Here is a 19301-nt window from a genome sequence, read left to right as displayed (position 1 = left end):
GTTGCTGCTCCACAGCTTTTGTTTCAGAATCACAACCCTCTTCAAACCTTTTAAGACCTGGTCTTCATGTGGGCAACCTGGCAGGATATATAAGTGAAGCTTCGAAATAGGAAACTTTCAATCTTTTAATTGAGTGTCTTTATCTTACTTTATTTCTTCTTTATTTGGAGCAGGGGTGGCCTAGAGGGTAAAGAAGTGAACTCATAACTGGGTTGCAGGTTCAGATCTCAAAGTAGTTGTGGTTTAGTTGGCAAACGTTGAGAAAATAGGCGCCTGACATGAAGGAGGTACAGGGTGGTTGTAGCCTAGTGGGTAACACACTCGCCTATGAACCAGAAGTGGGGTTCAAACCCCACTTACTCTGAGCCAGACACTTAACCCTAAGTTGCTCCAGGGGGGGACTGTCCCTGTAACTACTGATAAATGGCGTCTGGTAAATGCTGTAAATGTAAACAAGGTACAGCAGTTCAAAGCCACTAGTGAGCGAGCAAAGGTGACAATGGTGGGGACGCTTCCTGAGCGATAAAAGAAACTTTGAGAGGAAGTGAAAGCCTCAGATTCCTTTACTCGGAATTTACTGTTGAACCTGGGCTCATTTGACAGAAAAGAAAATGCAACTTTATAGAGTAATTAGGTTTTTTACTAAATTTACTAGATTGCAGACTCATTAAAATCTACAGGTAAAGTCTGGCAGAAGAGAAGCTGGTTCTGGATGAATATTTGAAGGCAGACTATGATGTGGTCATCATTAAGACTCATAAAATATCTAAGAAAAGAGAGGAATCTTCATTTCAAACAGCTTAATGAGTCCAATGATCTTATTATCCTCCCTGCTGAAGTGATTTTTTTTTTTACGAAAACTCTCCTTTGGAAAAAAAAGATTTAATTAAGACAGGATTCAAATGAGAACAGACGTATTTTAATGGGTTTATATGTGTTGAAAAAAAGCATCACGTCCATGATGAATAAATCAATTAAACCTGAAATGATAAAGCGAGAGAGCAGCTCACATCTCAGCAAAAGGACCCAGAAAGCTGAGATTCTGGTGTTTCACCAGAATCAACTTTTATTTCCATCCTACTCATAATTTCTCTGAAATGAGTCATGTTTGTAGTTTCTTTTATCAGATTCTTGATAAAAGTCTGCCTATTGCTGTTTGGACGTTATGTAAGATTTAATTGTTCAATTTCTTTTATTTCCGTGAATTTCAGAATGAATTTCCTGTTTGTTCGACGGAATTCTAATAAAAAGGCATAATTCAATTCCATCGACCCTGGAACATAATTATATTTGCAGACTGAGGGACGATTAAACAGAGCTCCTCGGCTCCTGAACTCGGGGCAGAGGAGGTCCTTGGGCTAATTACCGTAATTCACCATAAGCACAGGGTTAGATTAAAAAACGGCTCGGTCTTCATTTTGTTCAATGGACATTTTTGGCATTAAAGGAAGTTTAGGTTTACCGCCAGCATAGAGCTTCACAGTTGGATAAAACTTAATGTAAAGCCTTAAAAACCCACTTAAGAGGCTGCATTATTCAGCAGGCAGGGAGGTTATAACTCATTTGAAGTGTTATACTTCGTAACGATGGCACTTGCCATGTATAATAGATGCTGGCCTGGAATTAAACGCTGCCCACGTGCGGCTTCCCGATCTGGATAAGGCCTCGTCATGGGGTGGGGAAAAAGAAAAAAAAAAACCTGAAAACGTGTAAATGAGCCGACTGATCTTCATCTCGCGGGGCTCAGAATTCCGCAACCACTGGGCCAAAAAAGGACGTTCACTTCATATACTCAAAGCATTTTATTTAATCCCTGAAAAATAGGGCCTTGGGAAACATGCAAAAAAAAAATCTGTTTCAACTAAGTAATATCATTTTTCATTCAAACCGTTCAGATAAAAGGGGAGAATGGTTTTAAAAAGTACCGTGAGCAACTATTGATGTACACAACATGATAATAGATATAGAGCTGTTTATATAATTCCAATTTACATTCCATCAGGCTCTAAACAGGGGGCTTGTTCATGAAGTCAAAGGCGTCCTATGAATTTACATGAATAAATATATAAATCGAATCTGTATCTTGAGGAGAAACTAACTGTTGGTGTAGTTATTTGTCACCGAGGACAAGCTTTTAAAATTCCGTTTTTTTATTGTCCATTTCACTTTATGTTTTTGATTTCCATTTCACTGGCGTTCACTGGTCGCCACCAACTTAAGATAAGCATTCAAGGCCTAAAATGTTGGGAGCTCAATGATTGACATGCGCTCATGCATGCTACTTCATTAATCCCATGTCCATCAAAATGTCTCAAGCGCAACAATCACTTAAGATCATGTTTCATTCTTGTTTTATCTATAAATTTATGCAACTTTAACAGTTCATCAGCCAACACTTCAAAAATGGATCTGTGATTTATTGAAATCTGTGATTCCTCCTCCTCCTCCTCCGTGTTCACATGAGTCTCTTGTCCTCACTTCACATCGGAGTGTAACAATCAATTATCCATTAAATGTGACACATGTACACACACTTGAGGGGTAAGAGCCCCCGAGACCCGGATCAGCTGAGCTGCTGTAACAGCACCTCCTCTGATCAGAAGATAAGAGGAGGGCTGATATAAGCACACCCAGCGCCTGCAGGCAGACCAGGTGGCAGCCTGAGAAAGAGAGTGTGTGTGCGCTTGTGTGTGTGTGTGTTTGCATCTGAACCAGTGACTGTGTTTTCTGAGGATTAGTGTTTGGCCCTGTGGCTGTGAACAGAGATAAAATGAAGTGAGATGGTTGGAGATAAATATAAGATCCCCCCCCCCCCCCCCTCTCTCTTTCACACACACATCAAACACCATTCCTGTGAACACTCACTCACTCACTCATACTAAAGCAGACGCTACTGATGCAGGTACTAAGAGGGGAGAGCAGATCAGGCGGTGACCCTTGTTAGCGTTGCCAATTAAACTGGATTATAAAAGCCTCAGATTAACAAATTCTGGAGCCATAACAACACTGAACACAAAGATTTGGTTACAGATTTTACTGCACAAATAAAAATAGGAGAAAAAGACCGGATCAATAAAATGCATTCAGTGCAAACACACACACACACACACATCTAGCTCTTCAGAAAGACCGGGTGTAATAAGGCTGTAACATGGGTTTTAGATGACATTGCCAGCTAAGCCAGATGTGTGTAGATAAAGATGTGTGTGAGCAAGAGACAGAAAGAGAGAAAGAAAAAGAGACATTCCACTCAGCATAATTAACATAATCATAAAATAATTAGGCCCAATCTGAAGTCATTAACCTGCCACGGATCAGGCGGCAGCTCTGGAGGGACGGATGACAGGAGACGTCAGACGCTCGTTCGGCTAAAAGACTCTTTAATCTCCACCTTTCAATCCGCAGAACACCCCCCCCCCCCCCCCTCGCCAATTACTTTACATAACGGTGGAGGGACATTAAAACACACAGGGAGCTTCTTTAAAAAGAGCTGTCAGGGCTCAGAGTGTGTGTGTGTGTGTGTGTGTGTGTGTGTGTGATGTTCAGAAGCATGCATCTGCAGTGCTTCTGTTGATAACAAGTGTGTGTCAGTGCTCCATGGAATCCTCCTCCTCGCTGCTCTGGATAAAGTCGTCGCCGATGTCATCTAAAGGCACGGTGTCTTCATCCTCGTCGTCGTCATCATCATCATCATCATTGGCATCCCCACCCTGCGCTGATCTCAGATCGGTCAGAAGCTGCTGCATGTGTTCCAGCATGGGGGGGTCATCACAGCACAGCTTCACGTACAGCTACGCACACGAACAACAAAATACACAGAGATTAACGGACGCGCGCTCGCAGTTCTCTCTTCCCTGCTGGCGTCCTTGCTCGAGTAAATAGAGGTTATGCTGCAACAGAACGCCTCTGCTGGCCACTTTGTGGTACTGCAGGACCGTGGAGGGCTTTTCAGCAGAATTTTGACAGGACTGATGAATAACCAAATTACTGCAGTCTTATTAAGAAATTGATGTTTCCATCTGCATAACATTAATAATTTCACAGTGTTAACAAAACCATGAAATATTCACCAGCAGAATGTAGAAGAACAAGGGGAACACTGCTGTGTGTACAACAAAAATAACTAAGAAAATAGTGTTTACATCAGTGGCTGGGCGATTCCTGGATTTGGGTTGTTATGGGTAAATCATTTTGGCAGTCCACAAAAAGAATAAAGAGACCGTCTGAGCACAGATGAAAGGCCAGATGTGTATGTGTGAGATCATTAAGATGCATACAGTGCAAAAAAAACAGAAAAAAACACACACACACACATTTCTCAGAATCTTCATGGGGACCGAGTGTAATAAGTATATAACATTCTGGTCTTTGTGAGGACTTTTGGTGTGGCTGGGTGAATCCTGCATTCTGATTGGCTGGTAAGTGTATTCATGTATAAAACATGCCCAGGTCTCCCAGAGCAATCGGACTGGATAAAACTGCAATCAAGGTTCTTTATTCACCTGCACCTTTCTTCAATTTTCCTGACCACAACAAACACTATTAAATCACAAAAATCAACTCTGAACAGACCGTTCTGATTGGCTGAGAGAGAGCGGACAAAGTGAAAAGTGACGGGAACTGAAACTGGTAACTAAGCAACAGCAGGTGTTTGTGGGACCACCGGGAGGCGCGGTGACGGGAACATGGGTCAGGGACACTTTACTGAAGCACGAGCAGAGCATCACATGGCAGAGGTGGGTGTGGTGTGTGTGTGTGTGTGTGTGTGTGTGTGTGTGTGTGTGTTTATACCTTTTTTGCCCTGGTAAGGTAGGTTCTGGCACAGTCTCTGTAGTTCTCTGATTCTGGGCAGTCTGGTTTCTCCTGCCGTAGGTAACAAACCCAACCCAGCAGATACCACACCTGCACACAAGCAGACAATGATCATGTACACGCTGCGTGTGCACTGGGGCTGGGCAATGCTCCGACCTCTTCGATTTCGAAAAAAAGTACTGTGGGTGACCTTTTTATTTTTTATTGAATTCTACCACTGACATTACTTTGTGCTTATTTCACCCTTACTTTTATCTTGTAATTTTAAGCTTAGGAGCAAAGAAAAAAAAAAGAAATACATTTTTCCATTCAGATATGTAAATTAGAATGTATAGATTGCTATATTAGTCAATTAATGTCAAAATAATAAAAAAAAAAAATTCATCGTTTTAAAATATTAATTTTGCCCGGACCTAATGCACACACACATACCAATGAGGCAGTAACATAAATCACACACAGAGTGTAAATTTGATATTGACACACACACACACACACAAACCACAGCTTTTCAAACAACGTCGGGAGGTCAGGAGACCATGTGGTTGGTTAAAGTTCTCCAACAGCCCTGACCCCGGGGTTCGTGTAAAGAGATCAACACTGCGGCCCGGAGTGTGTAGGACGTACATCAGAAAGCGCCGACACTCCACAGGCCTCTGGGCTAATGCAGATCTTTACACACACCCACACACACAAAACAGCCTGTACACACAAATAGTCATTATTGGGAACACCGCAGGTTCCCAGAAATTCTAATCAGCGAGCTTTTCATGTGAAGAGACTTCAACACACACACACACACACACACACACACACACAGACAAAAAAATTTTGGCTTTATCACAGCCAATCTACAGTTTCATAGATTTTACTGCAATCACTACACTTGTACACACACACACACACACACACACACACACAGACACACACACAGACAGACAGAGATGGAGATGAATGTGAACTTTTAAACTCTGAGTGCTTGTGTCTGTGAATCTGTCTGCAGCCTTGAAATGTCAGTTTGTGTAACAGAAGAAAAGAACGAAATGAAGAGAGGGGATCTGTGTGTGTCGTTCACTTCATTTGACACCTTTTGTACTTTGTGTGTGTGTGTAAAACAGAACACACGTTAAATGTTTTTAGTAAAAATAAAATTATGTGAAGTTTGGTGTGTGTGTGTGTGTGAGAGAGAGAGAGAGAGAGAGAGAACGTGTGTACAGGGACTTGGCACAGTTCTGTCAACATGAGCAGGGGTGACAGTTCGGGATAAGACACACACACTCAAAATATCCACCTGAACACACAACCACATTGCACAACTGACAAGGCAGGCATACACACACACACACACAAAGCAGAGATACTGACAAAAATATACAGACTGTGCAAGACAAATCGCATACACTTACATATGGACAAATGGCTGACACACACACACACACACACACAACCAACCAGAGGAAGCTTAACATCAACCACCATCACACACCTGCATCACCTCATCGTCCTCCTCCAGCAGCATCTCCAAAACCTCCAGGGCTTTCTGTAGGTAGAAAGAAATAAGTAGATGTCTATAACATGGCAATACACTAGAATGCTGTGATTACACTGTGATTACACTGATGCTCAGTAGGGCTGGAGTAAAACCCGCACGGTGTCTTGTAAACATGTTCGTTTCCACTGGGGATTGCTTAAGATCTTTTTGTAACACATCATCCTGCGTACAATGATCCTACTTCATACCACAACCATGACGGTGTGAGCCCCAAGGCACCATGCCATGACCCCGCCACTCTGTCTCCAGAAGAGCTCCGTCAGCCCCTCCTTCTGCTGGGGTGTTGTGGGGTCCACGGGTGACAGATTACTTATCGACCTGCTTGTCGCCTGCTCCTCGATCAATAACCCTGATCGTTCTCCCACATCAAGTGGGATTTCCAGCATCAAGCCTCATCAATACTCTGAGTCACGACAAAATCTATATGTACAAGTCCATCCCGAGCCAATCAGAGCCAGCGATTTTCCCCGATCCCATCAATACCACACCCATACAGTGATCAATTCTAATGAACCTGCACCCATCACTACAGCAGGAGTACATGGAGCTGATCGGAGATCAATGGAAACAAATCAGACATCAGCAGAGCCCAGATCTGCTGTCAGACTTCCTGTTATCACTCACACACACACACACACACACACACACACACACACACACACACACACAGCTCCCTGTATTTAACCATCGCCCGTAGTGACCTTTTGGTTATAGTGAAGTGATTGTCACTTGTGATACACAGCAGCACAGCACACGGTGCACACAGTCAAATGTGTCCTCTGCATTTAACCCATCACCCCGAGTGAGCAGTGGGCAGCCATGACAGGCGCCCGGGGAGCAGTGTGTGGGGACGGTAACCGGCAACCTTCTGATTACGGGGCCGCTTCCTTAACCATTAGGCCACCGCAGTCTGTTCAATGGAAACAAATCAGACCTGATCAGCAGAACCCAGATCTGCTGTCAGACTTCCTGTTATCGCTCTCACACACACACACACACACACACACACACACACACACACCACACACACACACACACAGCTGCTTGTTCTGTATGAGTGAGATGTGATATTGATCCATTAGGACTCTGGTGTGTGAAGGTCAAGCTGTATAAAAATTAGGGAAAAACACACACACACACACACCACATTAAACTAAAATAAACTCACTCAAATTAAACTAATTAAAGATTATAGAGCAAAAGACCCACTAAGCAGGGGATCTCCAATCTCGCAACATAAGGGGGACAAAATGCTGAAATGTGCATCGAGACTTATCAATAATCGATCACCACTACATCAATAATGAACATGCCCGCTTTGTGCTGTGTGTGTTGTTGTTGACATTATTAACCCCTGGCCTTTAAACCAAAGAGACAGACACACACTCACACACACACACACACACTCTTTGAAGTGGAGTGAATGTGTGTGTCGGGGTCAGCGCCATCGTTACAGCCTCATTACGCCGTCGAGGTGTAATTACGAGCAGCTCATTACGCTTCTCGTTCGCTCATTAGCGCCCGACATTCAGCTCGTTACGGAGGGAGAGACACGCGATGACATCACACCGTACATCATTACACTTACACGGTGACATCTGCGTGTGTGTGTCAGTTGGAGACGATCAGCGGTAACTGAGCCCCGGCAGCGGCACGTGGTTACGGGCCGACGCCCCGCCCGCCTGGTTAATTAGCGCCGAGGTCAGGAGAGCGACGGTGGCAAAATGGCCGGGGTCCAGGCAAAGACCATTTCATTAGTCAGTGTCGAGCGCTGGCAGTGCGACCTGCTGAGTGCAGAGGGTTCAAACAGTCAGCAGCTGTGTGGGTGGCTCTGCCTGGCTCCGCCCACCCCACCCCACCCACTGCTTTTTTCTTTGTTCTGTTGCAAAAAATATTGGTGCAAACTCAAAACTAATAAAACCGCTGTAGTGTGTACACCAGGCCAGTGGGTGGCCATAGAAAGGATTTTAGGGTGAAAGTCAAGCAATTGTCATGGTGAAACAATGCAGCACAGGACACGGTGACACGGTGAAACGTGTCCCCTGTATTTAACCATCGCCCGTAGTGACCTTTTGGTTATAGTGAAGTGAAGTGATTGTAACTTGTGATACACAGCAACACACAGTGAAATGTGTCCTCTGCATTTAACCCATCACCCTTGGTGAGCAGTGGGCAGCCATGACAGGCGCCCGGGGAGCAGTGTGTGGGGACGGTGCTTTGCTCAGTGGCACCTTGGTGGATCGCGATTCGAACCGGCAACCTTCTGATTGCGGGGCCGCTTCCTTAACCGCTAGGCCACCGCAGTTCGTTGCCGCCCCCCTGCATTCCCTGCAAGGCCGACACAGCCACACTACACAAGAACGTACAGAAGGTGCTGAAGTAGGAAGTTGGAGAAAACCAACTGCTGCTCCTCATTTGCATATTTAAATGTGGCATTTCAGATGCAAATCAAATCGCTTACAATTGGCCAGCAAGACAGAAAGAGCAGAAGTGTGTGTGAGACAGAGAAATAGAGATGACCTGTTATATTGTCCCACAGCTGCATCTCTCTCGCCGTCTCACTCTGTCAAGATGACATTTCATGGCTATTAGTGCAATCAAGATATACAAGATTTCAGAGCTCATTTCTGAGCTGCTGTGATAAGATAAAAACACACACACACACGTTAACATTAGCATATCTTATTGCAGCTGAACATCTAACGAACACTGTTCTCTCTCTCTCTCTCGCTCGCTCGCTCGCTCTGTGTGCCTATTGGATCTAATTACTACTAAGTGTATTTATACTCACACACACAGACCAGCGGTTAAGAAAGTGGCCCCGTAATCAGAAGGTTGCCGGTTCGAATCCCGATCCGCCAAGGTGACACGGAGCAAAGCACCGTCCCCACACACTGCTCCCCGGGCGCCTGTCATGGCTGCCCACTGCTCACCAAGGGTGATGGTTAAATACAGAGGACACATTTCACCGTGTGCACCGTGTGCTGTGCATCACAAGTGACAATCACTTCACTTTCACAGGGCAAAGTAATACTTCTCCTGACTTTCAGAACAGCACAACTAAAGCTGCTGAATAAATGAATATACAGAAAACAAAAGGACTCCATGTCCTCTCACTGATAAAAATGCACACACACACACACACACACACACACGCGCACACACACACACACTGCTCCTCAAGGGCAGTGATTAATCTTTCAACAGGTTTAAAGCTCCACGTCTCACGTTTATTCTGAACTGCTTGTTTACTGTTAACATCCTCAACCCTGAAATGAAAAATTCAGTCCTGTGTGTGTGTGTGTGTGTGTTATTGGATTTTTACCCCAGTGGAGTTATCTACTTGTTGAGTGACCTAAATGCTCTGACTGCTGAAATTAGAGACACACACACCTTATTAGTGTTTTATTGATATTCTGACACAGAGCTTTAAATACCCTGACCTGACCAATTACTAAACACACACACACACACACCGTTCTTCTGGCCTACATACACAGTAGGTTCTGTGCTCAGGTTGTGTGTTTACTGCAGGTAGAGACAGCTACTGAGTTCTTAAATGGGTCTCCTGCACATTAACACACACACACACACACACACACACACATACATTAAAACACCTGCCCACTGTAGATTAAGCCGGTGCCACATCGCTTAAGACAAGTTCTTTTTAATTAAACCAGATTAAACCAAGTAGCAGGAGAAGTTATACACACACACACACAGAGTAACAGAATAAGACTGACTGGTTTTAACACAGAATAGGGCGTGGCGAAGACCCCGTACAAGTAGAAAAGAGGCGGGTCTGGAAGTTCAGATTTAACGCAACACTTAATTAGATGTGAGACTTGTCTTGCTCACAGATGCAAATACAAAAGCTCAATTATCCTCACTGTCACACTCTCTCTCTCTCTCACACACACACACACACACACACACTCCACTCCCAATCAAAAAGAGATGGAGGATGTTTAGCCAGTCTTTCAAATAGTTTCATAAAAAAGAAGAAAAGCATTTAAACAAAAGCTCAAAGACCAGAATTCCAAGAAGCACACCTCCATGCAGAACCTGGTGCTCCACGTTCTCAGAGCACAGAACGTTCCATGAAGGTCTCACTCATTTAACACAACGAAGGACTCAGGACTGGAGCAGAACCTCAGGGTCAAAATCAAATACCTAAAATGTGCATTACTTTCAAATGATTTTTGGAATCTCCCACACACACACACTAAAGAGATATATACATATTCATCACACATGATCATTACTGGCCGACCCCTCCCGCTCACCTCTGATCCCCTCCATCCATCTTCTCCTCCATTACAGAAAAACAAGTTTTCCTTCCTCGGCCGTTACTTTCCACAGGAAATGATGAATCAGGCGGGACGGCTGCTTTATTAACGAGCGCTCGTATCCAGAAATATGCAGATTTTCAGATGGATGAGGAAGACGCCTACGTTCCTGGAGCCACATTAATAACGGCGTGCAGAGTTTATAATGTTCTAGAAGCTGTCGCAGTCATCAGTTCACGGGGTTAAGAGATTAAATGTTTTTGTTTGTGACACAGCGGCGGTCACCGTACTCATTAAGCCACGCCCCTCATACATAAGGGAAGTCACATGATGACAATTAAGGTCATATAGCTGAACCACTGCATAAGCTAATCAAACAAGTTGACAGAGGAGAACACACGGCGTTCAACAATCAGACTGAAGATGCTCCTACTTAGGAAACCGTGACAATTCACAAGGAAATTTTTTAAAAATATATATGAATAAATAAATATATATATAAATATAAAAGAATGTTGCGAATTTCAATGAGATGAGCCCTGGGCTACGGATCCATCTTGCATCCCACCATCCTTCTACTTCCACTCAGGAGAGCAGACTTGTGTCTGAACACCTCTTGACCTCTCGTGGAGGTTTGATGGACAGCGTAGAGACATTAAAATTAATCACACAGAGTTGTCAGGTCCTTCTCACTCGGTCTCTCTTCATCCCTGTGTTCCTGTCATCTTCCTCGGTCTCATCATCGCTCTTCTCCTCACCCTCGCTCTGTTTATGCCATTTTGGTTTAATATTAATAACTGAATCTCTGGCCCTGAACACATATCCCAGAAGGACTGAAGATGCTTGACAGTCCATGAGTAGAAACTTCAGATGAATCCTCTGTGATGAAACAGTTCATCTCAGATTCATAAGCAACGTCATCCAGGTAAACACGGGGAAATAAGAATGGCGGGTTATTTTTTTTTTTTTTTACCTCATATGTGAAATTTTCATTAGCACTGAAACAGTTTTTGTCCCCTGGTTCTACAGTCTCAAACTGAAGACTTTATGTAGCAACACCACATCAACCAACAGGTGGCGCTATAATGAGCACAGATCTTGGCTCATTTCTCTTTGCAACAATGGCCACATTTATAAAAGAAAGAAAACTGATGCCGTTCTCACACATCATCACACCTACAACAAAGACACACACACACACACACACACACACACACACACCAACGCATCCCGCGTTCTCCCAGTTCACCCTCAGTAACCAGCACCCACTCAGCATGGTCACATAAACCAGTACACAGCAAATAATCAATTCTTACACACACACACACACACACACACACACACAAACACACAAACACAACACACACACTCTTCACATCGCAAACACACAAGTGAACCCGTAACCACCAAGGCACCACTGAGGTCCCCCTGATGAAGGTACCGTCCCCACACACTGCTCCCCGGGTGCCTGTCATGGCTGCCCACTGCTCACCAAGGGTGGTGTTTAAATATAGAGGACACATTTCATTGTGTCACCATTTGCTCTGCTGCAGTGTTTCACAATGACAATCACTTCACTTTCACGTTCATCCTGTCTTTCAAACATTTCTTTTCAAGAAACTTCCAGCAGACAGCACCTTACACACATCTAATATCTACATATACACACACACCCTGAATGGGCTGCGGTAGTGTGTAAACGCAGCTGAAATGGAAAGTTTTCCTCGGAGACCAGAGCAGAAATGCAGTTTAAAGGAAAACGAAGATCTCATTTCCCTCTCAAAGCATTTTTATTGCAGCCACAGACACACACACCTGCTCTTAATACACCTATACACACACAATTAAGTCATAAACACTCACAGGTCCATATGTGCGCCAACCTGCGGCTAATGTGCGTTGAACGGCCACGCCCAACTCAGTTATGCATTCAGCATCAAAATAAATTAAACAAAAGCGCCTGCGCACACGCACACACACACACACAATCAGGTGAATGAAAGCACCTCATGCTCCTCTGCCTCGACGAGGAGTTTGGAGGTGGTGATTCTCGCCTCGTATGGCGGTGGTGGTGGCGGCTCTTCACCCTGATGAAATAAAAGCGAAAAGCAAAAAACCAACAAGAGCAACATAACAAACATTGATTATTACAAGCTGCTTGGGAATTTATTAAAACACGACAGATTTCACCCATTAGACCATTCACACGCTCATACACAACCTGTGCACTCTCTTCTTGCTCATTTGTGGACAAATCAGAACCTTTCCTCAGGCTGGGTAACCATGACGACACACTCTTCAGCAGGTAGTCTCGTCCCTCCTGTAACCCAAAAAAAAAAAGAAAACACAATCACACCTGGCATGTCCTGCCAATGCTGAGGTCAAAGGTCAGCCGTGTGTTGGTGTGTCAGCAGGGTGGGGCTGGTTAAAACTGGGCTTAATTTCTCCCTTCAGTATAGGGTGGTTGGCCTGTCATGGCTTCCCACTGCGCACAAAGGGCGATGGTTAAATTCAGGACACATTTCATTGTGAGATTATTTAACATTAATACGAGTTCTCCTAGCCTGTCTATGGTCTTGCAAGGGCTAGAAATGCCGTAAAAAGTGGTGTAAAAATGTAGATTTTCTGGAAAAACACCCGACACGACTTCCTGTCTGTGCCAAACGTTGGTTTTGGTGATGTCATTTCCGCGAATGCCCGCTCAGCTTCTATAGGCCGCTCTCCTCCTTGTTAGCAGTTACAGCTACCGTCACCAAAGCGACGCGTCCTGGGAAATGTCATTGTGGGACTGGATCAAAGTGGCTGTAATACTGAACAATAACTGCATTTAGGACTTCAGGGGACCAATTAGGTTATGGGACCTTTAAAGACGCAGTTCTGGCTCTTGTAAACAGCGATTATATCTGTGATTGTGGAGTATTTTGTGTGTGATGCGGCGTTTCCTGTTTATGGTAATCAAAGATAAAGCCCAAAATTTGCAGATCATGAGACAAGAGACGGTGATGAATCCTGGTGTCTCCAACAGTGAAACACACACAAACACACTGACTGCCATCTAGAGGCCCTACAGTCAGGTTTGAACTCAAATTCAGTCCGTTTTTCTGTATATCTGCACTGAACCAGGCAGTAAAATATAATAAAAAAATAAAGAATCTGATTATCATTCTTATTACAGAATGTGTTTTTTTTTTTTTTGTGCATCGTCTCATTATGAAACCAGGTCAGAAACGCAGCCTTGTGAGAATAGGGAAACTGACTAGTACTCTCACTCACACACACACACACACACCTTAAAATAACAAGGTTAATTCTATTAACCCTAACTTCCTAAACAATTAGAAAAACACACACACAGAGTATCATTAAATCCCAATAGGGCTTCATTACATAAACATTACGTCCACCCTGCAACTGATTATCTCAGCTCTATTTGATCAGAGAGGTATTTATGCACTTTAATTAGTGCGTGCACACACACACACACACACACACACACGAGTTCTGCCCTGATTAAATCATTTACATTTATAGCATTTACCAGACACGCTTATCCAGAGCGACTTACAATCAGTAGTTACAGGGACAGTCCCCCCCCGGAGACACTCAGGCTCATACTGTGTTACCCACTGGACAGCTAGCACGCAACTAACTAAACACATAATGAAAGTTAAAGTAGTGAAAGTGAAGTGATTGTCAAACAATGCAGCACAGAACACGGTGACACAGTGAAATGTGTCCTCTGCTTTTAACCATCACCCTTGGTGCGCAGTGGGCGGCCATGACATGTGCCCGTGGAGCAGTGTGTGGGGACGATACCTTCATTAAGGGGACCTCTGTGGCACCTTGGCGGATCGGGATTCGAACGAACAACCTTCTAATTACAGGTCTGGTTCCTTACCCGCTAGGTGTGCGCGCGCGTGTGTGTGTGTGTGTGTGTGTGTGTGTGTGTGCGTTCTTACTTCTGTCTTCTGTGTGCTGAACAGGTAACTGGCCATCAGCTGCAGAGCCTCTGGGTTCAGTGGATCGTACTGTAACGCTTTAGTAATGGACTCTTTACACTGGTCCGCAGCACCATCCTCCATACTGAAACACAGTACAACTATTAAGAAAATACGTATTAAACATAGATGCAGTATTTACTGATTTCTTACGGCCTCCGTCAGTGTCAATGTGATTAATTAGTCAAAATGATTCTCATTTAAAATCCATTTAGTCCCCCCAATCAATGCTGCACAATGCAACATCCCTGCTAGCATGAGGCCATTTCAATCAGCCACTTCAGCCACTAAATGCAATTATGCTCCAGTTGATGGACAGGAGGACTGGAAGACCTCCTGGGCTAAAATCAAGGTTGAATTCGGGAGCACAGGGACCTTCCTCCGGCCATGGGCGGCAGCCCGATCGCCTCTAATCTAATCAATAACTTTTCATTTGGCCAGGAAGTGCTGACACACAGTTCAATCAAGGCAGCGCATGACAGCAGAGAGGAATCTGCCAGGCTCTGTGTGCGTCTTTTCTTGAGTTCATATCTTATTAACTATTTCCAAGTTGAGAGAAAGTAGACATGTATCAATCCCTAGCAATGAAAAAGATTTAATAACTGTAATAAACAAATAGATTTTAGTTTTAGGTATAGATGTGTGTGTGTATGTACAGTACAGGCCAACACTTTGGACACCTTCTCATTCAATGTGTTTTCTTTATTTTCATGACCATTTACGTTGGTAGATTCTCACTGAAGGCATCCAAACTATGAATGAACACATCTGATTACTGCTTTGCACACTCTTGGCATTCTCTCGATGAGCTTCAAGAGGTGTGTGTGTGTGTGTGTGTGTGTGTGTGTGTCAAATTACCAGAGGTCGGTAAAGTATATCTCAGCCACAGAACAAAAGGCCAAACACACATCTCTTCCCGACACAGAAGCTCCTCCCTCTGAAGCAGAAGCCGCCGCCTCCTCAGGACTAGCCTATTAAGAGGGACGTACAATGACTTATGCAAATCAGCCAGCATATTTTAACAATTCAAGTTTTAACGGCTAGTCTATTTCCTTCAAAAAGTGCATGCAGGCAGAACCATCTTATCGTGAAAGTTAAGTGATTGCCATTATGATGCACAGCAAGCACAGCACACGGAGACACAGCGGAATGGTTCCTCTGTTATTCCTGATATCATGATTATTTCCACATAAAACCGCAAACAATTGGCTCCTATATCTGAAATATCCTTAATGGCTCTGTTCTTATTACGTACTGTGTTCATTTGAAAGAAATTACATTTTTAAGGTCACTATATAAAACAGTGACATCTGCTGGGTATAACGAGTAGCAGGTTGTGGAGCCACATCACCCCCTGGTGGTGAAACGGCTGCATGCTCCGGACACAATATTCACACACTGATTGGCCTGCACCCCTCTGAAAACGTCCAGGATGTGATGGAGAATCAGTCCCACACGCTCTGCATGCAACTCGGGACTAAAAGAAAACGGCGTAACGTTGCATTTATGACATTTCTACTCACACCCTGCATGTCTTTCTCCAGGATGTCCGTCATGATCTCGATGCCCTTGCTGAAGTAGCTGATGGCCTCCCGTCCCGTGTGGATCTGGCCCAGATACATGTACTTACTGTGGCCCTGGTCCGGACTGAGTTCAGCAGCCTTGAGAAAGACCTGCAGAGCAGAAAAAAAACTGAAGGTAATGACGTTAAAACAAAGTTTTTTTCTACTTTCGCTATTGCTTTGAAAAAATTGCAGCGATTATTAACGATTGTGTCAAGTTCTGTTCTGAAATTCTTCTTTTTTAAAATCTGTTTTGAAATATCCTCGCCTATGATTCAGATCCAGACCACAAAGTCCCAGGTTCAAACCCCACTTGATACCATTGTGTCCCTGAGCAAGACACTTAAGCCTGAGTGTCTCCAGGGAGACCGTCCCTCTAACCAGGTCTGGAGTGGCTAATCAGCAGGACCAGGATGATTCCCGGTGAGCCAGTCTTGTGTTTGGCCCGTAAGGGCCGGTGTTCAGTCTGGGTTGGTCACGTATGCAACCTGAGTAAAGTATGCAGTGGCAGACGTTCACACATCTTCACTTTCACAAAGTCTTTTATGTGAAGTGAAGTGATTGTCATTGTGATATACAGCACAGCAAACGGTGCACACAAGGAAATGTGTCTTTTAACCCATCACCCTTTGTGAGCAGTGGGCAGCCATGACACTCGCCCGGGGAGCAGTGTGTGGGGACGCTGCTTTGCTCAGTGGCACCTCAGTGGCCACTTCCTTTACCGCTAGGCCACCACTGCCCCCTGGGAACGTACACACAAACATTGTTTTTTAAAATTGCTGCAGCCGCTCTTCCGGTTTAAGGGTCTTGCTGCGCTTTTGATGGTTTGCGACATTTCAAAATAAAAGCTCCAAATGGAAAGACAGAATTATTTAATAAATATTAATATAATGCCTTTCAGCTTGGGTTCAAACAACATGTGTAAATCCACAAATCTGTATGTTAGTACGTAGATAATAGGGTTATTTTCAAGCGTGTCTGTCGAATACAGGACTGAGGTGTCAGAGCACTCGTTCAGTGGTGTTTGCATCAAGAGCATCAAGGAGGACGAGGACAATTAGGATGAGGACGCAAGTCGGTAAGGCAAGATGTTCAACTTTGCCTGCAAACCACCGTTCAAGTTAATTAACTATCAAGTCACTAAATTGTGTGGCGTTGTAGCATAGAGCATTACATTATATAATTGAGGTAATAGTATGATGCGATGCCACATAACTGGGAAACTTGCACCGAATTGAAAATATTTTAGAAAAATACACTGAATTGCAAGGCTTTACACAACATTGCATGAGCAGAGCACACTGCTCCTATCAGACCGTAGAGATCCTACTGCAGTCGTGCATCACCTGCTTGGCTTTGTCCACGTCTCCCAGCTCAGCACAGATGTTGCCCAGCATTTCCAGGATCCGCAGGCTGGACGGCTCTATGTCCAAAGCACGCTGGCAGAACAAACGTGCCATTTGGAGATCAAAGTTATCCATACACTCCTCTGTCTGCGGAGAGAGAGAGAGAAAGATAAGGATCCCTGCTGGTCTAGACATTTTGAGGTGACATGAACAGATAAAAGAGCATGAACCTTCTCCAGAAGCTGCTCTACTGAGTATTTTTCTGCTGTTTTCTTCTTAGCTTTTTCCTGCATCTTCACTTTCATTCTCTCCTGTGATGTTAAGCCCACCAGCCCGGCACCTGCAACACAGGAGATGGATTGTGGGCACGATAACACATATTAAATCTACATATACAATTAATCATATGGCCAACAAGGTTCATCATCATCAGACAAGTAACATTAGAATAATGTCAGCGCAAATAAAAGCCTTTACAGAAGGAACAATATGTACGGAGTTAACTTTTCATCCAGAACTTATAAAGTTCTCAGTTTTGGTTCATTCTATCTACGCTCTGAATGGTCAGTCTATCCTATACGAGTTACAGTTAGCTAGTCTTTCAGTTTAAAGTCAAACCAGTAAAACTTAATCTAAACTCCGGAGTAGAACGTCGTGAAAACAAGGGAGAAAAAGACAGACGGCTGGACACACCTCCGTTTGACCTGGTCTCCCTCCTCCTGGGCTTGTTGTTGTTGGGGTTCCTCTTCTTGCTCTTCGCCTGCCCCCCCATGTCTCGGTGTGATCCCGAGTGGAGCGTCTACGCTGCCGAGAATCGCGAAAGTCCGCTCAGTTGTTAGAGAATCTCACGGCACAGCGGCGCACACGTGTCTGTGGACCTACGGAACCCACAGAAGGACAAAAAGAACGGGGTAATTTCAACAACGCCTTTCTCATGGCTCATTCAGGGCTTTGGAAACAACTTTTGTGTGTACTGTGCCTAAATTTAACCCTATAATTAAATTCTTAGATTCTTGGTGTTCATATGGATTTAACGACTTGTAAAGTATTGTAGATAGCAGCCAACGCGTTTTAAACGAATTAAATAAAATGCTCATATGGCAACGAAGGCGGGAGCATGGCGTGTGACAGCGACGTAACTTGATTGACGTTGATGAAAGCCAATGGAAAGCCGTTAAACATCACCGCCCTCGTCACGCATCTGTATTCCAACCAATCCAGACGCAGCTGGACGCCTGTAGCGGCTGTAGTAAATAAACCGAATGGGCGGAAAGTGCATTATCGCGCATTAGTCGCTTTTGTCCGCTTTCGCTCCAAACCTGCCGCCTGGATGTTGTCCGCCTGTGGTAACCTGTCGTGTTTTTTTTTCCTCTCGGTTTTTTGAAAATCGCCGTGGTCCATTTCTGAGCGGCTTCGCGGCGTCAGCTAGCCGCCTAGCTTTCGGTTGAATCGATACTGGCTAGTCCCGTTAGCCTCTCCTGCTGCCCGGATACCTGCTCAGGTGAGTCCCGCTGCCCCTGGGTGCGCGGCTGCCCGTTGATCTGACTGGCTTTGTTGGTGGCTCGTGTGCATGCGGCAGCAGAGTGGGGGCAGTTCTAGGCATAAAATGACTATAATGAACGAGTCCACGAGTGCAGCAGTAATTCTTAAACGATGCCGTCTTTTCAGAGCGGTGGTGTAGATGTGATGGGCCTGCTGGTCAGTAATGTAATGCTGGAATTTGACCCTTTGTCCAGCAC

The 19301-nt window shown here is 44.4% G+C and overlaps 2 protein-coding genes across 3 annotated transcripts in view; one reads left to right on the top strand and one right to left on the bottom strand.

The window, feature by feature from the left end:
• Positions 1-2916: 2916 nt before the first annotated feature.
• LOC114790445 (probable assembly chaperone of rpl4) lies at positions 2917-19223 on the bottom strand. The gene is made up of 12 exons (XM_028980513.1): positions 19056-19223; positions 18256-18440; positions 17793-17902; positions 17563-17709; positions 16178-16327; positions 15513-15625; positions 14616-14739; positions 12878-12976; positions 12663-12743; positions 6299-6352; positions 4792-4902; positions 2917-3791 (listed from the first exon to the last, which is right to left on the bottom strand). The coding sequence occupies exons 2-12, from the start codon at positions 18332-18334 to the stop codon at positions 3588-3590; spliced, it is 1272 nt and encodes a 423-aa protein (XP_028836346.1). The 5' UTR covers positions 18335-18440; positions 19056-19223; the 3' UTR covers positions 2917-3587.
• The window catches only part of mindy3 (MINDY lysine 48 deubiquitinase 3), a 31258-nt gene continuing 30749 nt past the window's right edge, over positions 18793-19301 (top strand). For both annotated transcript variants that reach the window (XR_003749802.1, XM_028980512.1), the window contains exon 1: positions 18793-19063. The gene's annotated coding sequence lies outside the window, so the exon portion shown is untranslated. The remainder of the gene's footprint in view (positions 19064-19301) is intronic.

This window comes from Denticeps clupeoides, chromosome 5, assembly GCF_900700375.1.
Source record: "Denticeps clupeoides chromosome 5, fDenClu1.1, whole genome shotgun sequence".
NCBI lineage: Eukaryota > Metazoa > Chordata > Actinopteri > Clupeiformes > Denticipitidae > Denticeps > Denticeps clupeoides.
This window is presented reverse-complemented; position numbering and strand designations above follow the sequence as displayed.

What these genes read in the sequence shown, in the direction of transcription:
- LOC114790445 (XM_028980513.1), bottom strand. Translation starts at nt 18,334, where the DNA reads ATGGGGGGGCAGGCGAAGAGCAAGAAGAGGAACCCCAACAACAACAAG. An exon ending in GGAGACCAGGTCAAACGGAG is followed by an intron (nt 17,903 to 18,255) that starts GTGTGTCCAGCC and finishes CCTGTGTTGCAG; the next exon opens with GTGCCGGGCTGGTGGGCTTA. An exon ending in TGGAGAAAGACATGCAGGGT is followed by an intron (nt 15,626 to 16,177) that starts GTGAGTAGAAAT and finishes CCCTCTTAATAG; the next exon opens with GCTAGTCCTGAGGAGGCGGC.